Genomic DNA, 19,541 nt, shown 5'->3' with positions numbered 1-19,541 from the left:
TTATAAAATGAGGCATTCCCACGCAAAAACAAAATATGTACGACTTTATCGAAAAAGCTAAAAATAGGGTTCAGTAAGAGAGATTAAAAGAGAACGGTTCCCTTATAAACGTCGTAGCATTTCGCTTTTGAGTTCAGTGTGGAGCGGAACCTGGTCGAATAATGTCGCTGTTACTGTCGTTGATCGCACTTGTAGTGTCGTTGCTTTTGTACCTCGCGCGACGTCGTCTTGGATATTGGCAGAGCAGAGGTATTCCCCACGATGTGCCACACCCACTTTACGGAAACATCAAGGATTGGCCCAAGAAAAGACACATTGCCCATATCTTTCGGGACTACTATATGAAGTACAAGGGTTCGGACTACCCATTCGCCGGGTTCTACTTCTTTTTCACCCGGACCGCTGTAATCACCGACCTGGAACTGGTCAAGAGAGTGATGATCAAGGACTTCAATCACTTCGAGAATCGGGGCATTTTCTACAACGAGATCGATGATCCGCTTTCGGCTACCTTGTTCAGCATCGAAGGTCAGAAGTGGCGGCACTTGAGGCACAAGTTGACTCCCACTTTTACGTCCGGCAAAATGAAGAACATGTTTCCAATTGTTGTAAAAGTGGGTGAGGAATTGGAGAAGGTCTTCAGCGGTAAAATCACTTCAGGTCAAGGTGAAGTTCTCGAAATTGTGGATCTGGTGGCACGTTACACGGCTGACGTAATCGGCAATTGCGCCTTTGGTCTTAATTGCAATAGTTTGCACAATCCAAAAGCAGACTTTGTGACAATTGGAAAACGGGCGATCGTTGATCGTCGCTATGGAGGATGGCTGGATTTCTTCCTATTCGGTTTTCCAAAGCTATCACGCCGCTTGCATCTTAAGTTGAACGTTCAGGAAGTTGAGGACTTCTACACTGGAATCGTAAGAGAAACCATTGACTACCGATTGAAGACCAAGGAGAAGCGCCATGACTTTATGGACAGTTTAATCGAAATGTACCAGAAGGAACAGGCGGGAAACACTGAGGATGGTCTGTCATTTAACGAGATTTTGGCCCAGGCTTTCATCTTCTTTGTGGCTGGCTTCGAGACGAGTTCTACGACCATGGGATTCGCTCTCTACGAGCTGGCTCGCAATCAGGATGTTCAGGATAAACTCAGGGAGGAGATAAACCATGTTCTGGGCAAGCACAATAACGAGTTCACCTACGAGGGAGTCAAGGAAATGAAGTATCTGGAACAGGTAGTAATGGGTGAGTCATCTGCAAACACTTAATTGGGTTATAATAATTAATCCAAGCCGCCTTTTTAACTCCTTAGAAACTCTTCGAAAGTACCCAGTGCTGGCTCATCTTACGAGAATGACACAGACTGACTTTTCACCGGAGGACCCCAAGTATTTCATTGCCAAGGGCACAGTCGTCGTAATTCCAGCTCTGGGCTTTCACTACGATCCGGAAATCTATCCCGAACCGGAAAAGTTCAAGCCGGAGCGTTTCACGGAGGAGGCAATCGCTGAGAGATCATCGTGCACCTGGCTTCCGTTCGGCGAAGGTCCCAGAAACTGCATCGGACTTCGATTTGGATTAATGCAGACCTGTGTGGGATTGGCCTATTTGATCAGGGGCTATAAGTTTTGTGTGGCCCCGGAGACACAAATACCTATGAAGATTGTCGTGAAGAGCATTTTAATATCCGCAGAGAACGGTATCCACCTTAAAGTCGAGAAGGTTTCCAAATGAGATTATAATACAGGTTATAATTATTTATTCCTGTAAATACGATTTTGTTGAGTATAAAGGGAGAAATAAATGTATATTAGGTATTGACAGTAATTCTATTGTCGGATTTATATTATTTACTGCGATGTGAATTTCCTTTAAAATTATCTAACTTTCCGCCAGTCTAAAAAATAGAAAATAATACGTACAAGTTAAACTCCATTAAAGATCATTTTAGGTGAACGATTTTAAGTTTAGTTTTGCATGGAAAGTGTACGAGGAATGTCTCTGTTAATATCTCACCCCAACTGCTGAGGTGCCCAATTTGGATCTTGGTAATGATCAAGGACGTAAATCACTTCGAGAATTGGGTATGATTACTACAACGAAATCGATGATTATCTGTGTTCTAAAGTGGTGAAGTTGGAGAGGAATCGGATACGATCTTCAATGGTAAAACTACTTTAGGTGAATGTCCAGTTTTGGAGGTGTTTCATCTTGTTGCACTGTATACTACTGATTTAATAGGTAACTGGGCCTCTGGTCTGAATTGCAATAGTTTGGTCCACCCATCGCGGAATTTGTGACAATTGCCAAAATATGCTAGATATATTTATTTTCGGCTTTCCCTTCACCAGGAGGTGGACGACTCCTACACCGGAATCGTAAGAGAAACATTCGCCTACAGATTGAAGACCAACGAGAAGTGAGACGACTTAAAACTTTTCTTAAGTAGTATTTACTACCTCTCCCACCAGAAGCACTTCACAAATACCTAGCTCTAGCGCATCTAACGAGAATGACCGAGTCGGACTTTTCACCCGAAGATCCCAAGTTAATGCAAAGTCGTCGTAATTCCAGCTCTGGGCATACACTACGATCCGAAAATATGTCTCGAACGGAAAAAAATTAAAGCGCAAGATATTTTCAGAGGAGGCAATCGTTGCTAGATTGTCGAAGTCCTAGCTTCCATTTGGCGAAGGTCCCTGGAACTGCATTGGATTGCTATTCAAGCTAAGGCAAGCCTGTGTAGGAATGGCCTTTCTGGTCAGTGGCTATAAGTTTAGTGCGGCCCCGGGGATTGAAGACCAAATTGAGGATATCATAAAGAGCATCCTGCTTTAAGCCGAAAATGGAATTTACCTTAAGGTGGAGAGAATTGCCTAGTGAGATTATAAAAGATAGGTTCATTGTTGAATCTCTGGTTTAACTGATCGGTTACAATGTAAACTAATTTATTTGCTGTTCTTGTTTATAATAATTAATATTACAGGTAACTTCTAAGCAAATTTATCGTGAGCCCTTTTTTTTTAAGGTATAAAAATGAGTATTATTAATGATTATCATATTATTATTTAAAGATTTTTCGTAAATCGATGTTGTTTCCAGAAAATGATTTTAAAAGAAAGGAAGGGATAAATGAATACAGAAAAATCCTTATAAGTTTTCCTATAATAGCACAAACTTTATTTTCTATTTTTAGAAAGAGTAATATTGAAGCCAGTTTTAGTGTATCGCCATTAAAAAACTAATTTTAAAGAATTTATTATTTTTTAATATTTTCCCATTTGTTTTTTCATATGGATTATGGTTCCTATTACCATTTCCATTTTAAGCTTTTGATTTTCGTGATTTAGATCTAGCAAAGGGCGACTAGAGATAAGACAATACAAAGCTCTTTTTTTTTTGTCGAAGCCACGTTTTCTTGGACTAGCAATTCAGTGTTCTTGAAATGGCGGTCCTACTTGGTTTGCTGGTTGGTGCTCTTACCCTCGCTGTTTGGTGGGTACTTCAAAACTACACCTACTGGAAGCGTCGCGGTATTCCACATGATCCGCCCAATATTCCACTCGGCAACAGCCGAGAATTTTGGCGGACAATGCAGCTGGCCGAAATTATCAAGCGAAGCTACCTGAAATTCAAGAACCAGACCGACGGACCCTTTGTGGGCTTCTACCTTTATGCGAGGAAATATATCGTTGTCACCGACATTGATTTTGTGAAAACCGTGCTGGTCAGCGACTTTGACAAGTTCCACGATCGCGGAGTGTATCACAACGAGCGGGATGATCCATTGACCAGTAACCTAACTACTATGGAGGGTCAGAAGTGGAGAAATCTCCGCCAGAAGCTTACTCCGGCTTTTACGCCTGCGAAAGTGAAGACCATGTTTCCAGCAGTTTTAAATGTGGCCCATGAACTGATTCGGGTGATCGATGAAAAGATCTCAAGTTCCCCGCAGACCCTGGAAGTCAGCGATCTGATGGCCCGCTTCACCGCCGACGTGATCGGAACCTGCGCCTTTGGCCTGGAATGCAATAGTTTGCGCGATCCCAAGGCGGAGTTTGTCCAAATGGGTAATGCGGCGCTCAGGGAACGACGTCATGGCTGGCTGGTGGACCTGCTAATCTTCGGAGCACCCAAGATAGCCGTCATGTTGGGAATCGAGCTGCTGCTTCCGTCGGTGCAGAAATTCTACATGAATATTGTTAGGAACACTATAGACTATAGAGTAGAGAACAAGATAACTCGGAACGATTTCTTGGACTTGCTGATCGATATGAAGTTAAAATACGATAAGGGCGATAAGCAAAACGGGCTTAGCTTTAATGAGATTGCTGCCCAGGTTTACTCGTTCTTTCTGGCTGGCTTTGAAACGAGCTCCACAACCATGGGATTTGCCCTCTATGAACTCTCCTGCAATCAAGATGTTCAGGATAAACTGAGGATGGAAGTCGATACTGTGCTGAAGAAGCATGATGGACAATTAGACTACAACAGCATGCGAGAGATGTCTTATATGGAAAAGGTCATAGATGGTGAGTTACTTGGTTACTCTATAGTGTTCTTAACTATCTCCTAAAGATACGTTCCCTTTTTAGAAACGCTTAGAAAATACCCTGTTCTGGGCTTTTTGGTACGCATTGCAACTAAACCCTATGTGCACAGCAGCCCAAAATATTTCATTGAACCTGGCACTGGAGTTATGGTCTCCAATTTGGGCATCCACCATGATCCCGACTTCTATCCGGAGCCGGAAAAGTTCATCCCAGAGCGCTTCGATGAGGAGCAGGTTAAGAAGCGACCGCCTTGCACTTTCCTGCCTTTCGGCGATGGTCCCCGGAATTGTATAGGTCTTCGATTCGGACGGATGCAGGTCTTCGTCGGATTGGCCCTGCTCATCCACAATTTTAAGTTTGAATTGCACCCCACAAAGACATCTGTTCTAGTCAATTTCAAAGTTAAGAATATTTTATTGAGTTCCGAAGACGGGTTTAACCTTAATGTCAGCAAGGTAGTGAAAGTCTAAAAAAATGTTGTAAATGTTTTTCTATTTTCTTTAAGAATGTTGTTTTTAAAAATGTGTTTAAAATATTGTGCATACAACATTTTATGCCAACAAATTGAGTTTCAAGGGCTGAGTTAATAATGTTTTTTAATTTTGTAAAGAATTTGTGTTTTTAACCTTGTTAGAAATTTGTTATTATTAAAAGGTTGTTATTATGTACATTTTTATTTTATTACCCAGATTTTTAAGTTCCTCAAAGTAAATAAAAAAGTAATGAAAACTTAAAATACTAAATGTATTTTTTGAAAGGTACTGGCAGTGAAAATAAAAAGATATTTTTGGCTTGTTTTAATTTCTATCTAAGAACCATTTCAAAAAGTGATTTATTTAAGAGAGAATTTAAGGAAAGGCTAGCACCACGCCTTTTAGACAAAATATAGAACTAATATTAAAGCACATTTACCCACATTTAAAAATAAAGAAAACATTAACATTTATTATTGATTTCGTTTTCACAAAGATAAATTAGCATATGTTTAACAACGTATTGTTTGCCCTTATCTATATGTCAAATGTTTGTTGCTTACTATTTATAAAAGTTTATTTTCGTTTTTAATTATCAGTAAATTCCTTGACAAATAATGATACTTAGTAATCTAAATCATTTTCATGCGGTTAGTCGTTAGTAATATACGTAGTAAGCTATCATATTACGCCGCAGTAATAAATGTAGTACATCGATAAGCACTGGGGTGATTATATAAGGGAACTATTAAACGCGTTCCACTTTTAGGAATATACCGGTATCGCTTGTTATTAGGAAAGTTTTTTTGTTGTATACCATGGGAATTGTGGTCTGGTCGCATACGGAAAACTTGAAGTCTTTGATGAGGAAAGCCAATCCAATTCGGGCTTGCATTTGGCCAAAGCGCATTCCAATGCAGTTTCTGGGACCTTCTCCAAAAGGAAGCCACTCCACGGAATCACGTTCCTTGACGCGATCGGCTGAGAAATTGTCGGGATCAAAGGTATTTGGGTTGGGATATAACTTCTCATCGCGGTGCATGGCTCCGGCAGGAATCAGGACGGGCATTCCTTTTTTGATGACGTATTTGGGATTATCGGGGACCACAAAGTCCTCCAGGCATTCGCGATTCAAGACGGGAAGAACTGTGTACAGGCGAAGTGTTTCTGAAAGATATCAAATGTAAGTATGGGTTAAGCTTAATTTTTCATTTCTTTCTCACCCGAAATTACTTGGTCTAAATAGACCAGATCCTTCATACATTCGTAAGTTACCTCTCCGTTGCAATTGGCAATCACCTCTTGGCACTCTTTTCTCACACGGTCCTGAATGTCCTGATGTTGGGCCAGTTCGTACAAGGCAAATCCCATGGTAGTCGACGAGGTCTCAAAGCCAGCCCCGAAAAACACAAACGCTTGAGCTGCCATTTCCTCGATCGTTAGATTAACACTCTCCCCACTTTCGGACTTTGTCAGTGGACTGTTTTTCAAATCGATTAACTGATCCATGAAATCATTCCGACGGATATTATTCTGTTCTCTGAAAGCCACAGTCTCCCTGACAATCCGCAGGAAAAATTGTTCTGCTTCCTCAAGGGTCATTTTCATATGGAGCCTGCGGGCCAAGTTCTGGAAGCTATTGATAAAGGCGATTCCAATAGGTCCATGTCGCTGCTCGAAAACAGCTCGACGGCCCATCACCCGGAATTCCGCCTCGGGATCCTTGAGACTACTGCACTCAATGCCAAAGGCACAGGTGCCGATCACGTCAGTGGTGAATCGGGCAAGGATATCCTTGACCTCCACAATTGGGGACTTTTCCATCGTCTGGCCAAACACTTCGATGAACTCGTGGCCCACCTTGACCACGGTGGGAAACATGTACTTCATTTTTCCCGATGTAAATGTAGATGATAGTTTGTTCCTCATGGACTTCCACTTGTGACCATCCAGCAAAAACAGTTGTCCCGACAGAGGATCGTCCTCGGTGTTGTGATAGAATCCACGATCGGTGAACTTATTAAATTCTTTAATCAGTATAAGTTTTGCCAGGGAAGTGTCCAGCACAAGGACTCCAGGTCGTTGGAACCAATAGAAACCCGCAAAGGGACCAGTTCCACGAAACTTGGCATAATAATCCATCCAGACATCGCAGAAGCATCGACTAGTTTGCACTCCCGCCAGACTTCCCATCAGGATGTGGGGCTCCTCGCAGGGAATACCCAGATTTTGCCAGTACTGCAGGGAACGACGCCATTTCAATGCCAGATACCCCACTAGCACTGCGACAGCCGTCAATAGATAAATAAAAACAACCATGACATCAGCTTGGGTGTGGAAAACTAGAATACCGACGAAAATTGCAGCGAATGCAGCCTAGATCAGCTTCAAAAACCTACTGAACACGAAACGCTTCGTTTGTTAGCCGAACACGCTCTTCAAAAAGCTTGAGAACGAACCCAATTATTATTTATTCGATTTACTTATTCTCAATTTTATTAACTTATTCTTTTTTTTATTTAGAACCTAATGTTTTCTCTTTACTACTTCATCAGCCGAGAATTTCCTTTTTAAGAGAACCGTTCTTATCTTTGTTAGAGCCCTCTATTTTGAATAACACTTAATAGAAACGTATCGAACCTACCTCAACTTGTTTTAAATAGGGTAAGGTGTTTTTACTCTTTCAAAAATCTTTGGCCAAGTCCACAAATCTTTGTTTTTAAATGATCTGTCAGGAAAGTATAATATAATATACCTTCTCTTAATTACGTTTGCCTATGTACATATGTGCGACAAAGCGAGACGAAAAATAAGCATAGCAAATTTATAAATACTAAGAGAGAAATTGAAACAGAATCCCACAACAAAAGAAAAAAAACACTATAAACATTGATTCCCCAAAAAAAAAACTGTAGATGGGAGAGCTCTGCGAACAGCTTCCAAAGTAAACGAAAAAGGTAATAATAACGATGACTTGCACTTTACCAATTTTAAGAGCGTATGAAGAGAAAAGTTGTTTTTATCTAAGCAAGTTTTAAAACAAAACAAAACAAGAAAGGAAAGCTAACTTCGGGCGGAGCCGAAGTTGATATACCCTTGCAGAATACTCTGTAAATTATATTCTCCAAAATTATTCATATGATGCATTCTTAATACTCATAAAAAATCCCAACTTCCTAACTTTAAAAACACCAAAGTTATGACATTTCCAATCGTTCAGTTATATGGCAGCTATAGGATATAATCGGCCGATCCTTATGAAATTTGGTAGGTCGGATTGGCTGGCCAAATATAACACCCATAGAAAATGCCGACTTCCTAACTTTACAAACACCAAAGTTATGGCATTTCCGATCAATCAGTTATATGGCAGCTATAGGATATAGTCGGCCGATCCTTATGAAATTCGGCATGTCGGATTGATTAGCCAAATATAAAACCCATAGAAAATCCCAACATTCTAACTTTACAAACACCAAAGTTATGGCATTTCCGATCAATCAGTTATATGGAAGCTATAGGATATAGTCGGCCGATCCTTATGAAATTCGGCATGTCGGATTGATTAGCCAAATACAAAACCCATAGCAAATCCCAACTTCCTAACTTTACAAACACCAAAGTTATGGCATTTCCGATCGTTCAGTTATATGGCAGCTATAGGATATAGTCGGCCGATCCCGGCCGTTCCGACTTATATACTGCGTGCAAAGGAAAGAAGGGTGTGTGCAAAGTTTCAATTCGATATCTTTAAAACTGAGAGACTAGTTCGCGTAGAAACAGACAGACGGACAGACAGACGGACAGACGGACAGACGGACAGACGGACAGACGGACATGGCTATATCAACTCAGGAGGTGATCCTGATCAAGAATATATATACTTTATAGGGTCGGAGATGTCTCCTTCACTGCGTTGCACACTTTTGACCAAAATTATAATACCCTCTGCAAGGGTATAAATATAGATTATTTACAATACAATACAATCACTTAAAATCTTTTTAATTATTTTCTGATTTTCCCATTGCTTATTAACACATAAAATAACAAGAAAGGAAAGCTAACTTCGGGCGGAGCCGAAGTTGATATACCCTTGCAGAATATTCTGCAAAGTATATTCTCCAAAATCGGATCGGTTATTCATATGATGCATTCTTAATACTCATAAAAAAATCCCTACTTCCTAACTTTAAAAACACCAAAGATATGGCATTTCCGATCGTTCAGTTGTATGGCAGCTATATGATATAGTGGCCCGATCCGGCTCGTTCCGACTTATATACTACCTGCAATAGAAAGACAACTTTTGGGAAAGTTTCAAGAAGATAGCTTTAAAACTGAGGGACTAGTTTGCGTAGAAACGGACGGACGGACAGACGGACGGACAGACATGGCTAGATCGACTCTCCTGGTGATGCTGATCAAGAATATATATACTTTATAGGGTCGGAAATGTCTCCTTCACTGCGTTGCAAACTTTTGACTGAAATTATAATACCCTCTGCAAGGGTATAAAAAGAAACTTTTCCGACCTTATAAAGTAAATATTCTTCATCACCATGACTAGACCAGTTGATATAGCCATGTCCGTCTGTTTCTGTCACACTGGGGGTAAAAATAAAGTTATTGAAACTTTCCAAATCGTTTTTTTCTCGTTAAAAGGAGAAAATTTTTGTTTTTGAAAAATCTGCAATGGTTTTAAAAATTAAGCTTGCCGAAGTTAGTTTCCCTTCACGTTTCTAACTAACAACTTTTTAAATAAATTTTTAAAATGTGAAAAAAATTAAAAATTAAATTTAATATTTATAAAACGCAGCCTTCACATACAAAAATGGAAATTGTGAAATTTTCGCGATTAAGTTGAAATCATTTTTCGAAAGGTGTAAGTCATCCTTAGAAGCACATTTTTTAACGGTTAATCGTTAGTAATAAACGTAGTAAGCTATCATATTACGCCGTAGCAATAAATGCAGCACATCGATAACTAACAACTATTTAAATAAATTTTTAAAATATGAAAAAATCTAAATATTTAATATACATATATAAAACGCAGCCTTCACATACAAAAATGGAAATTGTGAAATTTTCGCGATTAAGCTGAAATCATTTTCCGAAAACTGTAAGTCATCCTTAGAAGCACATTTTTTAACGTTTAAAAGATAATAGAACCTGTACTCTGAACTATGCGCAGTATTAAATAAAATTGACAAAAATTACGACAATATGTAACTGTTTTGAATAATGGAGTTTCCACAGCAATGTAAAATTATCTAGATAAATATATATTTAAAGGAAAAAAACGAGTCAAGAGAAAACTTAAGAGATATACATACATACAGACCCCAATCGGACTTTGTTACTCTTTATCGGCCCACGGAAAGGGAGAGGGATAGCCTATAAAAGCGTCGGTTCTCCGTTCATATTATTCAGTTGTTCCGAAATGGCCGTTCTAATCGTATTGCTCATCGGTGTTCTCACCCTCGCCGTGTGGTTTGTGCATCAAAACTTTACTTATTGGAAGCGTCGCGGCATTCCCCACGATGCCCCCAAAATTCCATACGGCAATACTAGCGAGTTAATGAAAACTATGCAATTATCGGATATTTTTAAGCGTACCTATTTCAAGTACAAGAACAAGACCGATGGACCATTTGTTGGATTTTACTTTTTTTTCAAAAAGATGGTGGTTGTCACCGATATTGATTTCGCCAAGACTGTATTAATCCGCGAGTTCGACAAGTTCCACGATCGTGGTATATTCCACAACGAGCGGGATGATCCGCTGACCGCCAACTTGGTAAACATTGAGGGTCAGAAGTGGAAGACTCTGCGCCAGAAACTGACCCCCACATTTACCTCTGGCAAGATGAAGACCATGTTTCCCACTATCCTGGAAGTGGGAGATGATCTGGTTCGAGTACTCGATCAGAAGGCATCCGCAAGTAAGGACTCCCTGGAAATCACCGATGTGTTGGCCCGTTTCACAGCCGATGTGATCGGAACGTGTGCCTTCGGCTTGGATTGTCACAGTTTGTCGGACCCCAAGGCGGAGTTTGTCCAAATGGGAACTGCTGCTATCAACGAACGACGATATGGAAAGTCTTTGGATATGTTTTTGTTTGGGGCACCAAGGCTAGCGGCCAAACTTCGCATGAAACAGAGTGTCCAGAAGGTGGAAGACTTCTACATGAACATCATTAAGGATACTGTAAACTATCGCGTGAAGAACAATGTGAAACGAAACGATTTTATGGACATGCTGATCGAAATGAAGTCGAAATACGATAATGGCGACAAGCAAAATGGTCTAACCTTTAATGAAATAGCTGCCCAGGCCTTTATATTTTTCCTGGCTGGCTTTGAAACGAGCTCCACAACCATGGGTTTTGCACTTTATGAACTGGCTTGCAATCAAGATGTACAAGATAAGCTAAGGAATGAAATTGATAGTGTGCTGAAAAAACATAATGGAAAATTTGACTATGACAGCATGCGGGAGATGACATATATGGAAAAGGTCATCAATGGTGAGTCAGTCATTCAAGTGCGTGGCGTTCATCTACTAAAATATAATTCATTTACTTTGCAGAGACCATGAGGAAACGTCCGGTAGTTGGTCATTTAATACGTATTGCAACTCAACGCTATGAGCACAGTAATCCTAAGTATTACATTGAAGAAGGCACCGGAGTTCTGGTGCCCACCAGGGCCATCCACCATGATCCCGAGTTCTATCCGGAACCCGAAAAGTTCATACCCGAACGCTTTGATGAGGATCAGGTGCAACAGCGACCCGCCTGCACTTTCCTGCCTTTTGGGGATGGTCCCCGGAACTGTATTGGCCTTCGATTCGGACTGATGCAGGTCTTCGTTGGAATGGCCCTGCTCATCCACAACTTCAAGTTTGAGTTGCACCCCACCAAAACTGTCGTTCCTCTGGAATATAAAACCGATAATATTCTGATGAGCTCGAAAGACGGAATCCATTTAAAAGTCAGCAGGGTTGGGAAATAATAAACAAGCAACAACTGAGAGGCTACGACGCAGTTTGATTAATGCTACTTGTAGATTAATACTGTTGTAAAAGTTAATTATTACATGCAATTAGCTATCTATATGTACTTTTTCGCCCAAGGTCAGATTCGGTTTTGTCATGGGAATTGATCGAGTTAGAAAAAGGCAAAATTAACTAATTTTTCATAACATTGTTAAAATATTGAAATTCCATGTGCGGCTTCTTCTTGAGTTTAATAAAAAAAGCAAACGAAAATAAATATATAAAACCAAATGTTACCTTGTAGTAATAGAATGAATAATAAATATAACATTTTGATTCATTAATAACTCGTTTATTGAGTGCCGAACCAAATGTGGGAAACTGCACAACAAGTTAGCTACAACACAAAAACCAAATGATCGAAAACACTATTCAAAATAATTACACATTCAAATATCTCTAAAATGCAGGAAAATTGAGCTCCATATTCCACAGGTTAGCTGAAAACAAAAAACGAGACTTTAGTTAATGATTTATTTGTTCATACGATTCAAACTTAGAACATTTGTATTTGAAGGCCTTTTTTATTGTCACTGAAATATAGAAACTAACCGACCTACCTCAATCAGTTTTGAATAGGTCTGGGTAAATGTAAAATGAATATCTGTTCTCTTTGTTTCTGTATTATTTAAATATAATTCTTCTTTAAGGGAGAAAGCAACAGTATAAAAAGGGGGAAAAACTGTTGAACCCAGGTACTAACAATTTGTAGTTCAATTCAACTACACATTTCTTTATCTAGGTACAGAAAATAACTTATCCTATAATTGCTGTATTATGTATTGGAATACCATAATTTTATTTACCGTTTTCTTCTTATAAGATCTTATCAATACTATTTCCTCATCTAGGTACAGATTTCCATTAACCCCAAAAATATGCTTTAGGTTCTAAGGTTCAATTATATTTAAAAAAGTACATTTTTTAATAAAAATAAACTAAGGCGAATTGTTTAATAATATGATAGCATCCAATTCAAGGAAAAGTTAAGAGCGCATTTCTCAATCTGTTTGTAAACGAGTTGTAACGCTGAGTCGGCATTTCTCTATACTACTCTTCTTCACAGTAAAGAGAGTCAGGTGACAACAGAGAGTCAAGTGACTACAGAGAGTCAGGTGACTACAGAGAGTGAAGTGACTACGGAGAGTATATGTTAAAAGAGGTTAAGAAAAATGTAGTTTAAAAGAGAAGTCCCGCTAGTAGTACCCATAGTTCTAGCTCTAAATTACTGTTTCGTATTCGTATTCCCCCAGGGCAGGAAACTAATAAAGATAATGTTCATATAGTATTCTTATCTCTTATCTAATGTCTAGTACGAATAATGTGTAGTAGGAATTCCCCTAAGCTTTTACGCACCCTCAGTCATATAAGAAGTCAATGTGGTAATCAGTGCGAATTTATTTATAGAAAACTTTAATTTAGACGTTCAGCTTTCAAGAATATGCCAGATTCGCTAGACAATCCAAAGCTCTGTTTATCATAGACCATAGGAATTGAAGTTCTATTGCAGACGGAGAACTTGAACTTGCTAATGAGCAAAGCCAATCCAATACGGACTTGCATTTGGCCAAACCGCATCCCAATGCAATTTCGAGGACCATCGCCGAAAGGGAGCCACTCCACGGAATCTCGCTCCTTGACGCGATCGGCGGAGAAGTTGTCCGGGTTAAAAGTGTCTGGGTTGGGATATAACTTCTCATCGCGGTGCATGGCTCCGGCCGGAATCAGGACTGGCATTCCCTTCTTTATTACATACTTGGGATTATAGGGCACTACAAAGTCCTCCAGACATTCGCGGTTCAAAACGGGAACGACTGTGTACAGGCGAAGTGTTTCTGCAAAATACCAAAGGTTATTATGGGAATAAAGCACAACTCTTCTTTAACTCACCCGATATTATCTGGTCTAAATAAACTAGTTCCTTCATACCTTCGTACGATAACTCCCCATTGTACTTGGCAATAACCTCTTGGCACTCTTTCCTCACCCGGTCTTGAATGTCCTGATGTTGGGCGAGTTCGTATAAAGCAAATCCCATGGTAGTCGATGAGGTTTCAAAGCCGCCGGAAAAGAATATAAAAGCCTGAGCTGCGACTTCCTCGATGGTTAGATTGACACTTTCTCCTGTTTCCGATTTTAGCGACTTATTGTTTTTCAACTCGATTAACTGATCCATAAAGTCATTGCGTCGGATATTATTCTGCTCCCTGAAAGCCACGGTCTCTTTCACTATACGCATAAAGAACGTTTCTATTGGCTCAGTTGACATTTTGAAGTGCAGGCGTCGTGCAAGATTGGGAAAACTATTCATAAACATGAAGACAAGAGGTCCATGTCGTACCTCTTTAAATGATCGACGGCCCATCACCCGGAACTCCGCTTCGGGATCTTTAAGACTGCTACACTCAATGCCAAACGCACAGGTTCCGATAACGTCTGTTGTAAATCTGGCCATGAGTTCCTTAACCTCTACAATGTTCGACTTGTCCAGCATCTGGTCAAATACATCTGCGAACTCATGGCCCACTTTCTCCACGGTGGGAAACATGTACTTCATTTTTCCGGATGTGAATGTAGGAGAGAGCTTGGTTCTCAAGGATTTCCACTTGAGGCCATCCAATAAGAACAGGTTACCCGTTAAAGGATCGTCCTCTGCATTGTGATAGAACCCGCGATCTGTGAACTTGTTGAACTCCTTAATAAGTATGAGCTTTGCCAGGGCAGGTTCCAATACTAAAACAGCCGGTCGTTGGAACCAATAGAAGCCCGCGAAAGGTCCAGATCCTCTGAACTTCTTGTAATGGGTCATCCAGATGTCATTGAATGATAGTTTAGTGCCCACTCCGGCAATGTTTCCCATAAGGAAATGCGGCTTCTCGCAAGGGATTCCCAGATTTTGCCAGTACTGCAATTTACGTCGAAACAAGAGGAGGAGATATCCAACTAATATCACCGCTGCCGTTAAAAGCAATGTTTCCGCAGCCATCGTTTAAGGAAATTGTTTTAAATTCTTCAGTTGCAGGATCTTGTGTGCAATTCCGTTGATTACTTTTTATTAACTGACAAGAAAAGCAGTTTGCCGGCAAGCTTTTAAAGCCAAATAGTAAAACATCAAGTCACTGTGACCAAGGGAATGCAAACTACGATAGCTCTAACCCTTCTCTATTATATGCCACTCAGAACTGATAACCCATTGTTTTGTATACAAATGTAAGGCAATGAAGGGAGACCTTCGGGAAATATATTAAGTTGTAGTTACCAAGGAGATTTAATCTCCAATTACCTAATGGTATATTCTTTTAATATCCATTTCGGGACTGTTATTGAAATGTGATGTTATCGCAAACCATATTTCATCATCTTTAGATTCTTGCATCAGCCTTTCTTTGCTAACCCACGCTTATTTTAATCTTTTTCTTATCTTTTGTCAAGTACATTTGTTGGTATCCACTTGAAAATTAAAAAACAATCAATCAGTCACCATCCAAACTATAATTTTTAAGATTTTGCAATACAAAAGATATCTTGGAAATAAATAATTAAAGTTTCATAGTCTACTTTCAGGCATTTTTTTCAAAAATAGGATCTGCGAAGGTTGTCTCTTCTTAGGTCTTAAAAAAATTAGTTAATTTAAGTTGACCTTAATACAGGGCTTCAAAAATGTTAGCACCTATTAATGAAAAAATTCAGACTCGTGTGAATGAATGCAAAATCAACAAGAAAGGAAAGCTAACTTCGGGCGGAGCCGAAGTTGATATACCCTTGCAGAATATTCTATAAATTATATTCTCCAAAATTATTCATATGATGCATTCTTAATACTCATAAAAAGTCCCAACTTCCTAACTTTAAAAACACCAAAGTTATGTCATTTCCAATCGTTCAGTTATATGGCAGATATAAGATATAGTCGGCCGATCCTTATAAAATTTGGTAGGTCGGATTGATTGGCCAAAAATAAAACCCATAGAAAATCCCAACTTCCTAACTTTACAAACACCAAAGCTATGGCATTTCCGATCAATCAGTTATATGGCGGCTATAGGATATAGTCGTCCGATCCTTATGAAATTTGGCAGGTCGGATTGATTATCCAAAAATAAAACCCATAGCAAATCCCAACTTCCTAACTTTAAAAACACCAAAGTTATGGCTTTTCCGATCGTTCAGTTATATGGCAGCTATATGATATAGTGGCCCGATCCGGCTCGTTCCGACTTATATACTACCTGCAATAGAAAGACAACTTTTGGGAAAGTTTCAAGCAGATAGCTTTAAAACTGAGGGACTAGTTTGCGTAGAAACGGACGGACAGACGGACAGACGGACAGACGGACGGACAGACGGACGGACAGACGGACAGACGGACATGGCTAGATCGACTCTCCTGGTGATGCTGATCAAGAATATATATACTTTATAGGGTCGCAAATGTCTCCTTCACTGCGTTGCAAACTTTTGACTGAAATTATAATACCCTCTGCAAGGGTATAAAAATCAATGTGTTTATTTTATAAATAAATAAATTATATTGTATATATTTATTTTATTTAAGTTAATCCTTTTTATACCCTTGCAGAGGGTATTATAATTTTGGTCAAAAGTGTGCAACGCAGTGAAGGAGACATCTCCGACCCTATAAAGTATATATATTCTTGATCAGGATCACCTCCTGAGTTGATATAGCCATGTCCGTCTGTCCGTCTGTCCGTCTGTCCGTCTGTCTGTTTCTACGCAAACTAGTCTCTCAGTTTTAAAGCTATCGAGTTGAAACTTTGCACACACCCTTCTTTCCTTTGCACGCAGTATATAAGTCGGAACGGCCGGGATCGGCCGACTATATCCTATAGCTGCCATATAACTGATTGATCGGAAATGCCATAACTCTGCTGTTTGTTAAGTTAGGAAGTTGGGACTTTCTGTGGGTTCTATATTTGGCCAATCAATCCGACGTACCAAATTTCATAAGGATCGGCCGACTATATCTTATAGCTGCCATATAACTGATTGATCGGAAATGCCATAACTTTGGTGTTTGTAAAGTTAGAAAGTTGGAATTTTCTATGGGTTTTATATTTGGCCAATCAATCCGACCTACCAAATTTCATAAGGATCGGCCGACTATATCTTATAGCTGCCATATAACTGATTGATCGGAAATGCCATAACTTTGGTGTTTGTAAAGTTAGGAAGTTGGGATTTTCTATGGGTTTTATTCGACATATTAAATTTCATAAGGATCGGCCGACTATATCCTATAGCTGCCATATAACTGATTGATCGGAAATGAAATAACTTTGGTGTTTTTAAAGTTAGGAAGGTGGGATTTTTTATGAGTATTAAAAATGCATCATATGAATAATTTTGGAGAATATAATTTGCAGAATATTCTGCAAGGGTATTTCAACTTCGGCTCCGCCCGAAGTTAGCTTTCCTTTCTTGTTTAATTACATTTAAATATTAACTTTGATGATGCTTAATCAATTATTAATTTTTGCTCCAGTTTTTTGTGCCACCCAGCTATAAAACCATTAAATTCGCCTACTGAGCATGAGTGGTCAAATGACAAAATAAAAACTCAAAAAGTAGTTCATGTTCCTATCCATTTATATGATAACTTTGTATTTATAATAATTACACTCGTTCCACCTTAAGGTAAATGCCTGATTCACTTGCAATGAGGAAACTGTCCTTGTTGTATTTCATGGGAATCTTTGTCTGCTCGCAGATGGAGAACTTAAAGCTCTTGAGGAGGAGAGCCAATCCAATCCTTGTCTGCATTTGGCCAAAGCGCATTCCGATGCAGTTTCTGGGCCCATCGCCGAATGGGAGCCACTCCACGGAATCGCGTTCCTTGACGCGATCTTCGGAGAAGTTGTCCGGGTTGAATTGGTTGGGATTGGGATATAGTTTCTCATCCCGGTGCATGGCTCCAGCTGGAATCAGGATAGGCATTCCCTTCTTTATAACATACTTGGGGTTTTCGGGCACCACAAAGTCCTCCAGGCATTCGCGATTTAAAATAGGAAGCACAGTGTACATGCGAAGTGTTTCTGTGAGGCGATAGAACAAGTAGTTAATAAAGTGGAAACTGCACCATTTCTCCTATACTTACCAGAAATCACTTGATTGAGGTAAGCCAGTTCCTTTATGTTTTCATAGGTAAAATCTCCGTTATACTTCTCAATAACCTCCAGGACCTCTTCCCGCACTCGACTCTGGATGTCCTGATTCTGGGCCAGCTCATACAAAGCAAAACCCATCGTGGTCGACGATGTTTCAAAACCGGCCGCAAAGAATACGAAAGCCTGCGCCGCAATCTCCTCGATAGTCAGATTGACATTCTCCCCGGTTTCAGATGTCATTAGTGGCTTGTTTTTCAAATCGATTAACTGATCCATGAAATCGTTTCGACGAATGTTGTTCTGCTCTCTGAATGCCACTGTCTCCCGGACGATGCGCATGAAGAACTTTTCAACGGGCTCCACTGTCATCTTCATGTGGAGGCGACGTGCCAGATTGGGGAAGCTATTGACGAATCCGATGCCAATGGAACTCAGCCGATGCTCGTTTACGGACCGTCGTCCCATCACTCGGAATTCCGCTTCCGGATCCTTAAGACTGCTGCATTCGATGCCGAAGGCACAGGTGCCGATGACATCGGTGGTGAACCGGGCCAAAAGCTCCCTCACTTCAATAATGGGAGTCTTTTCCACATCTTGGGCAAAAACATCGGTGAACTCGTGACCCACCTTGAGCACAGTGGGGAACATGTACTTCATTTTTCCCGAAGTGAACGTGGGCGACAGCTTGTTCCTCATGGACTTCCATTTATGGCCATCCAGTAAGAACAACTGGCCAGACAATGGATCGTCCTCCGTGTTGTGAAAGAAGCCGCGGTCCGTGAACTTGTTGAAATCCTTGATCAGAATGTGCTTGGCCAGAGATGTTTCCAGGACGAAAGCAGCTGGTCGCCGGAACCAATAGAAGCCAGCAAAGGGTCCGCTTCCGCGAAACTTTTTGTAGTAATTCGACCAGATTTCGTTGAACGACCACTTGGTTCGCACACCACTCATGTTTCCCATAAACATGTGAGGCTCATCACAGGGAATTCCCAGCTCCTGCCAATACCTCATGGTGCTGCGCCATTTCGCCAGAAGATAGCCAAGTATCGCCAGTAGAGCCGTCAGTAGAACAGTTCCCACGGCCATATCTTTCCGAATATTTGTTTACTGACTGTTATTGAGAATGCCAAAGCTGTATAAACTTGCGCCGATCGATTGTTAACTTGTTCAACATTTGCCATTAACTGAGATTCGCAAAGCTTTGTCAGCGCTTTTTAATAGTCCGGTGCAAAACTATGCAGTCATTGTGACCAACAAACATAAAGCTGGTTGTCGTAATCTTTTCACTTATCGTTGCCGATTGTAGGAACTTTGCACTTGTGTT

The 19,541-nt window shown here is 40.1% G+C and overlaps 5 protein-coding genes across 5 annotated transcripts; 3 read left to right on the top strand and 2 right to left on the bottom strand.

Moving 5' to 3' along the window:
* The first annotated feature begins 116 nt into the window (after nucleotides 1-116).
* On the top strand, nucleotides 117-1,830 carry LOC108040928 (probable cytochrome P450 6a23). Its single transcript, XM_017118624.2, has 2 exons — nucleotides 117-1,248; nucleotides 1,316-1,830. The coding sequence occupies exons 1-2, from the start codon at nucleotides 162-164 to the stop codon at nucleotides 1,735-1,737; spliced, it is 1,509 nt and encodes a 502-aa protein (XP_016974113.1). The 5' UTR covers nucleotides 117-161; the 3' UTR covers nucleotides 1,738-1,830.
* A 1,612-nt stretch (nucleotides 1,831-3,442) lies between these two features.
* On the top strand, nucleotides 3,443-5,156 carry LOC108040929 (probable cytochrome P450 6a19). Its single transcript, XM_017118625.2, has 2 exons — nucleotides 3,443-4,535; nucleotides 4,599-5,156. Exons 1-2 carry the CDS (start codon nucleotides 3,449-3,451, stop codon nucleotides 5,024-5,026), a joined length of 1,515 nt encoding a protein of 504 aa, XP_016974114.2. The 5' UTR covers nucleotides 3,443-3,448; the 3' UTR covers nucleotides 5,027-5,156.
* A 317-nt stretch (nucleotides 5,157-5,473) lies between these two features.
* On the bottom strand, nucleotides 5,474-7,427 carry LOC123038087 (cytochrome P450 6a9). Its single transcript, XM_044461681.1, has 2 exons — nucleotides 6,253-7,427; nucleotides 5,474-6,196 (listed from the first exon to the last, which is right to left on the bottom strand). Exons 1-2 carry the CDS (start codon nucleotides 7,346-7,348, stop codon nucleotides 5,778-5,780), a joined length of 1,515 nt encoding a protein of 504 aa, XP_044317616.1. The 5' UTR covers nucleotides 7,349-7,427; the 3' UTR covers nucleotides 5,474-5,777.
* Nucleotides 7,428-10,469: 3,042 nt separating this feature from the next.
* On the top strand, nucleotides 10,470-12,693 carry LOC108040926 (probable cytochrome P450 6a20). The gene is made up of 2 exons (XM_017118623.2): nucleotides 10,470-11,562; nucleotides 11,625-12,693. Exons 1-2 carry the CDS (start codon nucleotides 10,476-10,478, stop codon nucleotides 12,047-12,049), a joined length of 1,512 nt encoding a protein of 503 aa, XP_016974112.1. The 5' UTR covers nucleotides 10,470-10,475; the 3' UTR covers nucleotides 12,050-12,693.
* A 777-nt stretch (nucleotides 12,694-13,470) lies between these two features.
* LOC108040923 lies at nucleotides 13,471-19,380 on the bottom strand. Its single transcript, XM_017118610.2, has 4 exons — nucleotides 18,208-19,380; nucleotides 17,731-18,145; nucleotides 13,983-15,082; nucleotides 13,471-13,927 (listed from the first exon to the last, which is right to left on the bottom strand). The coding sequence occupies exons 1-4, from the start codon at nucleotides 19,301-19,303 to the stop codon at nucleotides 13,506-13,508; spliced, it is 3,033 nt and encodes a 1,010-aa protein (XP_016974099.2). The 5' UTR covers nucleotides 19,304-19,380; the 3' UTR covers nucleotides 13,471-13,505.
* Nucleotides 19,381-19,541: the final 161 nt, after the last annotated feature.

The sequence above is a fragment of the Drosophila rhopaloa genome, unplaced genomic scaffold (genome assembly GCF_018152115.1).
Source record: "Drosophila rhopaloa isolate 14029-0021.01 unplaced genomic scaffold, ASM1815211v1 contig_115, whole genome shotgun sequence".
NCBI classification, from domain to species: Eukaryota; Metazoa; Arthropoda; class Insecta; order Diptera; family Drosophilidae; genus Drosophila; species Drosophila rhopaloa.
The sequence above is the reverse complement of the archived record's forward strand: the minus strand, read 5'-3'. Positions and strand labels throughout refer to the sequence as shown.